General features: G+C 42.3%; 1 protein-coding gene across 4 annotated transcripts in view; it reads right to left on the reverse strand.

Moving 5' to 3' along the window:
- The window catches only part of STK39 (serine/threonine kinase 39), a 302,762-nt gene that overhangs the window by 218,733 nt on the left and 71,243 nt on the right, over positions 1 to 12,786 (reverse strand). For all 4 annotated transcript variants that reach the window (XM_044242263.1, XM_044242266.1, XM_044242264.1 and 1 more), the window contains exons 3-5: positions 7,865 to 7,973; positions 4,607 to 4,748; positions 3,346 to 3,401 (exon numbers count right to left, since the gene is read on the reverse strand). In XM_044242263.1, coding sequence (XP_044098198.1) covers positions 3,346 to 3,401; positions 4,607 to 4,748; positions 7,865 to 7,973 — 307 coding nt within the window. The remainder of the gene's footprint in view (positions 1 to 3,345; positions 3,402 to 4,606; positions 4,749 to 7,864; positions 7,974 to 12,786) is intronic.

Here is a 12,786-nt window from a genome sequence, read left to right on the forward strand (position 1 = left end):
TTAGAATAAGAACAAGATATGTTGGGGCGCCTGGCTGGCTCAGTCGGTTAAGCATCTGCCTTCGGTTCATGTCATGGTCCTGGGATCAAGTCCTGCATCAGGCTCCCTGCTTGGCAGGGAGTCTGCTTCTCCTTCTGCCTGCTGTTCCCCTTCTCATGCTCTCTCTCTCTCTCTGTGTCAAACAAATGAAATCTTTAAAAAAAAGAAAAGAAAAGAAAAGGTGTGTGTATATATAAGTCACTAACTTAAATGACTGAAGAACACAATTTAGTGTTAGTAATAAAAGCCACCAGAGTAGAAAGGGGGAAGATACACTAATCAGTGATTATTACTGATGTCAGGCGATGGCTGTACTGTACATGAGTTCTTCCTACTCTGTTCTTCTTTAGGCTACATGTGAAAAACTTTACATTAAAAGATTGAAAAATGACTTCGACTAATTGGCAGTTCATGAAATTTATTTAGTCATTTCCTGTCATTTCCCCCCCCCCAGGTCATACTTTCACACAATTCAAAACTCAAAACTGCTGTAAAGGGCACACACTACACAGCCCCCCTTCCTGTTATCCTTCTAATGTTTCTTTGTATAAATATAAAGAGATATTCTTATTTCTCCCCATTTCTTTCACAAGAGGTGACATGCTATATGCATTCCATATCACCTTGTTGTATTCACTTAAGCATGTAGCTTGGACATTTTTTTCTTCACTTCAGTGTATACCGGGTTTTTCATTCTCCATTATAGCAGGTGGCTCTCCCATCACACAAAGAGGCCATCTACCATGTTTAACTGGGACACCTACATTGCCTCTAAGCTATTGCATTCACAAACAGTGCTCCCATAAAGAAGTTTATAACATGTATCTCTGCCTCTTGCACATTTTTGGATGTACCAAACATTTCTCACATTTATTTACTTACTGTAACAACCATATCAGCAGTTGTTTCATAGGACATGAAGCTTACGCAATTTGGAAAACCCTCCATAAAATAGATAATACACAATTTAAAATACAGAGTTAAGTATATATATATATATATATATATATATATATATTTCTTTAAAATTAAAAATTCACACAATTCTCTAGAGTCCTGAAGATCAATAAGTTCCTTTCTTCTGAAGGAGCCTTAGATAATTTTTTTTTTTTGAGCCTTAGATAATTTAACAAAAATGCCTACATAGAAATACCTCCTGATGACAAGTTGGCTTCTCTCCTCCACCTAGAACACTCTGCAATTCCCAGGAACACACAGCACTTACAGGACCCTGAATCTTAAGTTTCAATGCAAAAGATATGTGTGCCTTTTCGAATGACAGGCATTATCGTCGCCATCTCACAGATGGGGAAACTGAGGCTTACAGACACAACCACCTCCCACACTGCTCAGTGGTTCTGAAACCAGGCCTGTTTGATTCCAAGGCCTTGTGTTTAACTGATACATAGTGTCTCCATAGTGGTCTCAAGCCAATGACTGCATTTGTCTCAACGTATCTTTTCAAAGAGGAAAAATAAAGGATAACACTTTCATTATTAGTTTTCCAGGGAAGAAACATTTGATTTGAAACAAACCCTCCCCTTTTCCTTTTATGTCTTTAAAATATCTTTCTCTCCTTTAAAGGAGAGAAATAAAGGGAAGTAAATAAAAGTCATAAAAGTCCCCTTGAATGTACCCAACTCAATACAGAGCCCAAGGTCAGCACTCTGCCTGTCATATGGGCCAGGCATCACCTGACAGGTTCTCTGGCATCTAGAGAGGGACAAACAATGAATCAAAGAGATGACTCAAGGCTTATCCTTTGTGCTGGGGGTGTGTTTGTTTTCTGCTGAGCTCTCACATTTCTAATAATACCCCAGATCCTTGCATTTGTCTAGAAATAAGACTAGACCCAAGGACTGTGATCAACTCTGCTCTAAGAACTTGATGGGCAAAGGCCCTAAACCCTAAATCCTGGAAGAGAGACTCTTCCAGCTACAACTCAGAGAGCAGCAGACCAGGCTGATGAAAGCCTGGGGCGAGCCTCGCACTCTTCAACAACACAGGCCACGTGAGGGAGTCATGCCAAGGACGCTGCTAGGATGTGTTGCTAGGAACATTCAGCGCCTGGAAGCCAGAGGGCTCAACGCCCTGCAATGACGGGCACGGTGCAGGCCAAGGAAGGACTGTGCCGTCAAAAATGCAAAAAGCAGAGATGGCTGAGAGGATGGTGGAGGCAAGCCCACCTGGACATGGAGGGAAACAAAAAAGTGGATACAGATACGGCTACAGGTTATCCCAGGCCTTTGCAGTTACTCTCGGCACAACACAGTGAGAAGGTGTGCACACAGAGGCTACCTGTCTGGTGCGTTCACTCTACACACACACACCGCACCTGCACACCGACTGCCGAGGACAGCCATGCACGTGCAGGTGCAGGACCAGAATGACCCATAAGCTTTAAGGGCTCATAATGCTTCCGGCCACCTCTTCAGAAATCGGAGGGCTTAAACCAAAGAAGGTGCAGTGTTTTAACTTTCAAACTTGTCAGAAAAACTCTCAAAAGTGCTTTTCTTGCACTCATATAAATACCACCTTTATTTAATGTGAAAAGTAGAAAAAATACAACTGAGAGTAAAATTGTCTTTATCAAAAGGCCATGTTCTAAAATAGCTGTTTATTGGATGACCTACCCAAAATTTATCAAAATAATAGGGAGAAAAAGGAGGGGTGCCTAGGTGGCTCAGTTGGTAAAGTGTCCAACTCTTGGTTTTAGCTCAAGTCATGATCTCCGCATCATGAGATTGAGTCCCACATAGTGGGCTCCACACTCAGTGGGGAGTCCTCTTGAGTTTCTCTCTCCTTTCCCTCTGCCCCTCCCCCACTCTCTCTCTCTCTAAAATAAATCAGTAACTCTTAAAAAATAATAATAATTGGAAAAAATGTTCTGCCCCAGACCCAAACATTCTTGAACAGGGCAGCCCAGATACATTCTTTTTTTTTTTTTTTAATGATTTTATTTATTTATTTGACAGAGATCACAGTAGGCAGAGAGGCAGGCAGCGGGGGCGGGGGGGGGGGGAAGCAGGCTCCCTGCTGAGCAGAAAGCCCAATGCGGGGCTCGATCCCAGGACCCTGAGATCATGACCTGAGCTGAAGGCAGAGGATTTAACCCACTGAGCCACCCAGGAGCCCCCAGATGCATTCTTAAAATAGATTACAGGCATTTATTCATTCGTTCATTTATTCATTCACTCATTATTTATTTGGAATGATAATGAATGATATTCTTTGAAATGATAATAATGATATTCCTTGAAACTGTAATATTTCTGTCAGAAGAATTTTTATTTATATCAGCTTTACCTGCTATTTGTACCGAGCCATCCTCACCCAGAAGAATATTACCGGCTTTCAAATCCCTGTTAGAAGAAAAAAAAAAAAAAATGGAGAATGAATTATGGAATACAGACATTATATTGCATTAATTCATTCAGAGATAGTTAAAAACATATCATATAATGTAGCTGTTTAACATAATTAACATTTTATAAATATTAAAATTATATCACAGATTTTTGGAGTAACAGGGATAAATCGTGATTTTATAGTTTGCTCCTGGGAGATGGTAAGGATTTTAGTAACAAATATTTTATAGGAATCATTATCCAAATTGAATTAAATCACTAGTGAGTACATTCTTTATGTTACAGAGTTAGAGATCGCCCATTAACTCACCATGCTATCATTTTATAGAGAATTAAAGCTGATAATTCTAGGTAAAGCTGTTCTACTTCCACTCAAATATGTCTGTGGTGCAATTCCAAATTAATCCCACCAGCTTCTTAAGCAATGGATTGGATCAGTCTCTCCTTTGGGGAGATACTCATTATAAATTGCTAATTACAATATTCTATATTTCTTTACCATACAAAAGTCTTAACACTTCAAAAGAAAAATGACAATTGACAAGTTTGATATCTAAGGTGATTTTTTTTTTTCTAAATACTGAAACACATGGCGGATATCCTTAAACATATAAGTCACATAGTGCTCAAGGCAGAAGAACTACAATGTCAGTGTTACTAATAAATGGTTATTTACTTGCAGCTATTCCTAAGGGCCCAAGTAACAGGAACCCTTTTGAAACATCAAACACTCACATTCTTGGCTGTTTGGCTATTGAAAAAAATTAGCATTTCATGGCACAAAAGAAGATGAAATTAGTTCCCCCTCCTTTCTTCACACCACCATGCTAAAAGTAATGAACATATTACAATGTCTGGAACAGTTCTGCCTACATTAGAAAGGCAGAGATGCTATCCTGTTCAATTGATCCTACTTCAAGAAGAGCATGTTAACTGATTTTTTTTAATGAGTTCACTCGGTACTTTTTATGTTCTGCTTCTATTTCAGTGAGAGCAGATAAGCCAATCCTGAGGATACTAATATATTTTATCAAAATGTATTCACCGGCTTCTTTCTTCAGTACTTTTTCCACATCTATTCGGCATAACTTGGAAATAACGTTGATACCTACCTGTAATACGTGTTTCCTTAATATCCTTTACAAGCTAGAGCGAAAGATATAAATGGCTGAATTTAAATATCTTTGCAGAAATCCTACCTGTGAATCTGACCATTTCTGTGTAGATAGTCTAAGCCTTCCAAAACCTCTTTAAGAATTGTTGCTATTATTGCCTCTTCCAGAACTCCATTCTTATGCTCCCCTCTGTTGACAATGTATTTTATGATATCCAACATGGAGCCTAGACAGAAGAAGTGAAAACTTTGTGTAAGCATCTTCGTTAGCTTTCTAAATTGGGCTCCACTATTCAGAAAATTTGGTGGAAGTGTCAGAATGTTTAATTTCACACCATTCCCCCCAAGGCATACAGCTGCATGACGGCCCCAGACCAGAAACCCTATATCCAAGTCTGCGAGAACATTTCCAATGTGAGAAGAATTCTGGGTTAGGAGCCACAAGACTATTCAGGGTCATCTCAGGGTAATTCCTTTCTCCTACACATACACACAACTGGTGACAGGCTCAAAATGGGGTTCGAAATGTTTGAAGGGAAAAACAAAGGAGGAAAAGGCCAAGGGAGCAAACAGCCATGAACTAACAAGAGGGAGAAGTTCCGATCTTCCTGGACATCTAGAACACAGGTGGGAGGGGAGGGGGGAAAAGTATGTTGCCGCTGGACCCCGTCTTATAACCAGGAGTTTCCCTTCCGTGACTCTAGGCAATCTTCATTTTCATTTACTTGATGGCTAATGGGCTGACTTTCCTAATGAAATAAATACACAGTACTTTCTTACCATAAACAAATTAGTATCCTTGGCACTGTGAGTTCGTGTTTCAACACATATGAATTAATATTCCAAACCTCCTGGTCATTTTAAAAGCCATCATTACCTGGGGGTTCAACATTTCTGAAGAGTTAACAAATGGCTTACCTCAGGACCTGAATCTGGCTGCAGGCTCCCTATGATTAACTGAGAGAATTGAGTTTCCCCATCGGGTATTACTACACTAGACTAGCTGCCTGCTCCTCATGAAGAGATTTAATGTGATAAAATATTGTAAAAGAAAACAAATGCATATTCCCCCTCAGAGAAGCATCTACTTATTCATTGATCCTAAAATGTGTTAATAATCTAGAAAACAAGACTTCCAAAAAATGTTTCATTTTTATCTCGTGAGGATATACCCTACCAGGTGTATATATGTTCCTGGCCTGCTGAAAGAAAAATGAGCAAGAGTCCAAATTTGCCCAGGTCTCTGGGACCTGTGGGAACCCGTTTAAAACCTGTTCTTCTTACCTACAGCCGGGGGAGACTGACTGAATTGGATTCTTTTAAAAAGACAATGACATTTTCTTTCAAGTCCTCAGGCAAGGGGTTAGGGTATATCTTCAAGCTTATAAAAGGTTAATTGGGATCAAAACAAACACAGGAAGTAAAATCCTCAGCTTGGGGATGCCCACAGTCCCTGGTCATCAGAACTTCTCAGTCTCCACCGAGTGGGGGTGGGGGGTTGTTACCCCCGGGAGAAGAGGCTCAGTGAAAGTCATCCTCCTACCAAAACAGGGGCCTCACAGACCCCAGGGGCAGTCGGGACACTCAAGACGCCCCAGTCTGGCTCCAACTGGTGGCCTTTTTCTTTTTTCCCCTGATTTCTTTCTTTTCATGTTTAATTAAAAATCAAAGTAGGCACTCAAGGAAACAATGACTAATAGGATTGACAAGACTGGGAACGGCCCCGGAAGCCACTCTCCCAAGGCTCCCTGTGGAGACCTGCACTAGCAGACCCAAGGCAATTACAGCATTTTTGTCTGCTTGGTTCTGGGCCTCTGCTGGATCCAAGAGGTTTTTTTTTGTTTGTTTTTGTTTTTGTTTTTAATTAAAAACAATAATAATAATAAGATGCCCCCTCCCCACCCCCGTCAGCCTTCCCTGGAACTAGGTCTGCAGATTAAAAATATACAATATAAAGTCTGCAGTACCAGTCTGGGCTTCATCCAGGCACTGCAGAATATTCTCCTCTGCTCCTAAACCATACTTCACGTCTGGGAAAGATGCAGAAGGAGTGAGAAGTGGGGGTTTGCTGGGTGTTACAAAGAAAACCACTTGGGCTCTCTAAACTTGCATTTCCGTGTCTGTAAAATGAAGGTGATAATTCCTGCAGCATCACATAGCTTTTAAGTCAACAGGACCCAGCACCACTTCTTTCCAGTGCTAACAACTCCTATGTAGGTGACCTTGGGCGAGCTGCCTAACGCTCCTCAGCTTTGGGGGACTTTCTGAAAGGCTGGGATGGTGACATCTGCCATTCAGAGATGCTGTCCAGATTCAATGAAACAAGGTAGGTAAATTGCCTTGAGTGGGATCTAGCCAGAGAGGAAGCGTTCAAGAAAGTTGATGGTTCTTATTACCATTCTCTATCCAATAGTGAGGTTAAAAGATTAAAAGAAAAAAATATGGGAATGTCGAAGTGCCTTGTAAGGTAAATTGTCAGCGGCTTTCATAACTTCAGTGACCTGAGGCCAGAAGGAAAGTTCCTCTGCCTTTTCAAAGGCAGATAGAGGATGGGAATGGTGCCACTTCGGAAGAACACCACCAGTCAGTAAGTTAGCATGCGGAAAGTTCTTCTCCATTTCAACTGAAGCAGTATTTATGGAGCCCCCACGGGGTGCTGGGTTCAGGAACTGAGAAGCACAGGAGAACTCGCGCTCCCCCGGCCGGTCCTACATCAGCACCGTCCAACACCGCAGCCGCGGGTCATCTGCAGTTATTTAAATGGAAGCTGATTAAAACAGAACAGAAAACCGGTGCCTCAGGAACACCAGCCCCGCATCAAGGATTCAAGGACCCCACGTGCCTGGTAGAAACTGGAGAGCCCAGCTCTAGAATGGTTCCCTCATCACAGACTCGGAATGAACGGCACCAGAAGAATTCATTACACTGTGATGTGGTAAGGACTTGAATGATATTAAAAAAAGAATTTAAAGAGGAAGAACTGGTTAACATTTCTGAAGAGAGTGGGGAGGCAGCAGAGAGCACGTGACCTGTTCAGACTTCAGCCCCTGGAGAAGGAAGGACAGACATCTAGGTCCGAGGAGCCGTACCCCTGAGGTGGGGAAACGGTGGCCACAGAATGTGCTTAGGGGGTCCCCCCACCCCACACCACGAAGTCCTGGTGTAAAAGGGCACAGATAGTTGAGGCAGTGAAATCTGGGCTTTATTCTCTAGGTAAATGATAAACAAGCAAATCTTTTTAAATACAAAAGGGAGGGGACCAAATTTAAGGTCTTATTCAATAGGCTGGCTTGCACAAAAGGAAAAAAAGAACAAGAACAAGCAAATAACAAAACCTACTTACCTCCACTTAGTAATTTCATGACCAGCCAAAGTTCATCTTTTACCACAAAAGAGGTGTAATAGGTCACTACATTGGGATGGCTGCACTGACTCATGGCTTGAATTTCTTTCTATAAAAAAAAAAACAAAAAAACAAAAAAGCAAAAAACATGACATAGTACCACGGGGTAAAAATCAGGAAACGAAAGAGAAGGGAAACCACACCTGAGAACCTGGGCACCTTTTCTACTTAAAAGCATACCTGGGGAGCTGCCTAACCCTTTAGCTCAACAAAGTTACATGAGAACTAACGAATTCACCCTCATCATCAATGTGCTGGAATTGAGACAGGCCTCCATAGGAGATCATAGAACCCTGTGGACTAAGAAACCAGAGAGCCACTGTGGACCTGCAGAACAGGACAGAAAAAGTTCTGAAGGGCCTATCACCCAGATCACCCCCAACTATGCGGCAGAGAGCCCTGCCACATAGGACTGAGTACCTCCCACCTACACTGAAGGCCTCGACGGAGAGAGACAGACACAGTGAGTCCTTAAGGACTGGGTCCCGCAGCCAGCCTCAACTCCTGTGGGCCTTAGCTCCTCCCTCATCCAAAACTATTTCTATCTCTCAGGACTTCTGTGATGTTGCAAATGAGCAAATACATATGAAAATGCTAGAGCATAATTTTCCAAAGTGCATTTCATGGTTGATAGTCCATCAAGAAAAAAAAAAAAAAAGGGAAGGAGACCTGCAAAGTGAGAAGCTTAGGAAATGTCAAGTCCTACATCCCCCTCTAAAACGGTCACAGGGAATGTTGGTACTGTCAAAGGCTCTGAGAAGTCCTGTAGTAGATAAATGGTCATAGTTGAATCCATATTAGCAATGCAGTTAAATAATGCTTCGTGTGTCACAGTGCAGGAAACACTACTACTAAAGAGAAATAAACTTTCATACAGAGACATAAAACAATAAAGTTCTGAAATCACACAAATAGGCTCCTTCAATAAACCACATTTTCCTGAGATACTCAAGTTCCCCTTGGTTTTGATGTGTCATTTAAAGTTATTGCCAGATTTCTCCTATAAAGCTTCAGTCAAATGCTAACCCTCAATCAAAGGCACCAGACCAGCATAACCGGCTTTCAAGGTGCTGTCCAAAAGCCACAAAAAATGACATGTCATCAAAGAAACCTTATTTATGCTATTATGTATTTATGATGAAAGAAAAGTATTTATGCATCTTACAGATATTTTCAATAATGAACGTCTAGTTAACTTTGAATTCACGTTTAATTTCGTGGCCAGAATATTCCAACTGGAGCTGCGATCTTTGCATATCCAGTCCTACCTGATACTCAAATAGCCAAGACCCTAGATGTCAGATAACTTGGCCAAAATACCATGACGTATATAAACATATGTACTAAGGTTTGTATATGTGTTACAAGTGTCTTTTACCAAGGACAAATAGAGAAGAGAATCACTAAGTTTTCCATCTTCATTATATAGCCACACTTTCCCTTCATCATTTCCCTAATTTAACTAATTACAGGTTTTCTCAGTCTGACACACTTCAAGTCAGCTACTCCTATCCTTTGAACAAGAGCTGAAACCTAAGGGCCAGTTTCCATCAGTTTCTGGTGTTAGGTTTTGATACCACAAGACGCCTCTGAAGGAGAAATGGAACAATGCTCAGACCAGTCCTAGCCGAAGTCATGACCAGCTGCTCACTGTGGGGATGGACGGTTCACTTGGGAGGCCTGAAGCATTAGTTAGGGGCCTCTCTACACAGATGCCCTCCTTGCTCACAGAAAAGACAATGTTTCCTGAAAGTATGCGTGCTCTGCCTTCTCGCCATTTTACATCCGATGCAAATGAATGCTTGTCTAGCTCTCTAACTCCAAACTGTTAAATCATTAATCAAAATGAACAATAAGTAACCAATGAATAATCAATGCCTATATGAAAGGAAATTCTTCTGCATGGAAGCAAAATTGGGGCAGAGTCTGGAAAAACAGGTTTTCATGTGCTTTCCGTGTAGATGGCCGGTATCACTTTCTACCCAGAGTATCAGGTCTCCAACATTGCAGTGAGCAAACTGTGTGTGTGTGTGTGTGTGTGTGTGTGTTGGTGGGGGGGAGGGTACACACATGTATGTGTGGGAGCACTGGTGTGCAGGGTCGGGGGAGAGAAGGGAAAAGGAAAAACAGGGGGAGATGGATAGAGGCAGGGAGAGAGGAAAAAAAACTCTTTTAATTAACCTAGGAAGAAACTCTTTAAGTAACCTGTGGATACAACTTATCAAATTCTAATACTTTGAAATTTGGAGTCAAAGAGGTACTAGCTGGACATTTACAGGTCCTGAGGATTTAAATGAAAAAAGGGGAGAGGGATACAGGGGCACCTGGGAGGCTCAGTCAGTTAAGTGTCTGGCTTCAGCTCTGGTCATGATCTCAGGACTCTGGGACTGAGCCCCGAGTCAGGCTCCCTGCTCAGTGGGGAGTACACCTCTCCCTCTGCCCCTTCCCCTGCTCAGACTCACACACACTCTCTCTCTCTCTTTCAAATAAATAAATAAAATCTTTTTTAAAAAGGAGGTGGGGGGCATAGATGCTGCCCCTTCTAATATAGCCCAAGGAGCAACATAAGAGCAGATGGAAAAAGAGGTGGGAAACCTCAGGCCAGACTTGCATAGGTCTGACCACCCTTAACCCACATTCTCCTTCCATGCACCCTCACTGTCCCTCTTCACTGCCTGGGCAGGGGGTCCATGCCCCTAGTTCTACACGATCTAATTTCCTGCACAAGCCTTTCCATGCAGTAGAGCCTCTAATGCTTAAAGCCAAGATGGAACCTACCTTAGGGAGAGAGCCCAGCCACCCTGCCTCAGCGTATGACCGGTGCAATCACTGATCCCCCATGATAAATAGCATTTTCACAAACAGTGTAGAAATACACTTAAAGAAGAAAGAATGAGGTGTTCTACCTGCCTATCTAACCTTTACTTCAGTTTATATATAAGCCTTTTGTTTAGCAGTCTTATAGAGAATGCAAATTTTTACTGTATATATTTATATCTCCACTGTGATCTGAATGTTCGTGCCCCCTGCAAATTCTGTAAGCTGATAGTATGAGGAAATGGGGCCTTTGAGAGGTGACTGGGTCTTAATGATGGAGCCCTCACGAATGAGATTTGTGCCATTATAAAGGAGATCCCAAGGAATGAGCTTGCTCTTTCTGCCACACGAAGAAGCACAGAGAAGTCTATGCCGGAAGAAGACCCCCACCAGACCATGCCAGCATACTGATTTTGGACTTCCGGCCTCCAGAACTGTACGAAATACATTTCTGCTGTTTATAAGCCACCGGATCTACGGAATTTTTCTTTTTCTTTTCTTTTTTTTTTTAAGATTTTATTTATTTATTTGATAGACAGAGATCACAAGTAGGCAAGAGGCAGGCAAAGAGAGAGGAGGAAGGAGGCTCCCCGCGGAGCAGATAGCCCGATGTGGAGCTCAATCCCAAGGCCCTAAGATCAAGACCCAAGCCGAAGGCAGAGGTTTTAACCCACTGAGCCACCCAGGTGCCCCGGAATTTTTCTTATAGCAGCCTGAGTTGATTAACTGCATACACATATTATTTTTTATATTTTATATTTTGAAAATAGAAATATTTATTGAACTAAATGTTCTTTCCACAGAACTATGTTTTCCATTTCTTTTCAAAATAATAATGCTACCTGCTATTTGAATCCTTCCTTGGTTAACAGTCTTATCAGTGAAATTATCCAAGCTTTTTCCAATGCCTTAACTTCACTCACAACATAGGCAAAGCCATTTATTTCCAAACATATTCATTTCTCCCTATCCCTAAAAACGACAAAAGTATTGCCCAAAGATGAATAAATGGGCATGATTTAAAAAAAAAAAAAAAAAAGATTTATCCAGTTTTTTCTACAGAACAAATGGGTTCTGTTATTCTATTTCTTTAACTAGGACATAATCCACAGATGCGAGATTTGGAGCAATCCTTCTCAAACTTAACACTGATCACCTGGGCTGTGTGAAAATGCAGATTCTGACCCAGTCAGTCTGGGGTGGGGCCTGAGATTCTGCATTTCTATCAGCGAACAATACTGACCCTTTAGGTCCAAAAACCAGACTCTGAGTGGCAAAGTATTGTAGAATGCTGACCAAAAAAACAAGTTTCTCTTGTAAATGTAAATTCCCCACTTTGTTGGAGGACGCACGAATGGAAGGATCTCCGTTGGTGGCGTAGAAGGTGATGGGGTCCCCACCAGAGTCGGGGAGCTGAGCCCAGAGACACCACCTGTGTGTGACCAAAGAATGGGGTAGGAAGTAAAGACAGAAAGAGAGACTTATTAAAGCGGTCTGAATTTCACAACTACTGGAAAGGGTAAAAATTCAAAGGGAGAGAAAGATGGGGGGTCAAAGTCAGAAGAACTTCAAAGAACTCTGCAGTCCAGGCAACACATTTGCCAGAACTACAGTCAAGGACTAGAACACAGTCACTCCCCCTCAGAAGTCTCGTGAAGTGAGACAGACACATCATCAAGTGCCCAACCGAGCCAGGACTCGGGATTTAATCTCCCCCGTGAGGAGCTGGATCTGCTCAGGCAGCTTCTTTTGAAACACATCACAAATGAAATTTCACAGGAGTGGGAAAATGGGCCTAAAACGGGAGAGCAAGAGAAAGTCCTTCCCATCTGCCAGAACTCAAGCGGCAGCCACAGCAGCATCCCTCCACTGGGAGCCGAGTGGGCGGAAGACAGATCCACCAGGGACACCCACACACCGCTGCTGGGCCAGCCGGGCCAAATTTGCCCGACCTGGGCATGCCACAGGCCTCTCGTGTGGGATACCCCAGGCTTGGGAGGCTGGGGGTGGGGTGCAGAGACACAAACAACACAGAGTTTCCTACC

Source organism: Neovison vison, chromosome 3 (assembly GCF_020171115.1).
Source record: "Neovison vison isolate M4711 chromosome 3, ASM_NN_V1, whole genome shotgun sequence".
NCBI classification, from domain to species: domain Eukaryota; kingdom Metazoa; phylum Chordata; class Mammalia; order Carnivora; family Mustelidae; genus Neogale; species Neogale vison.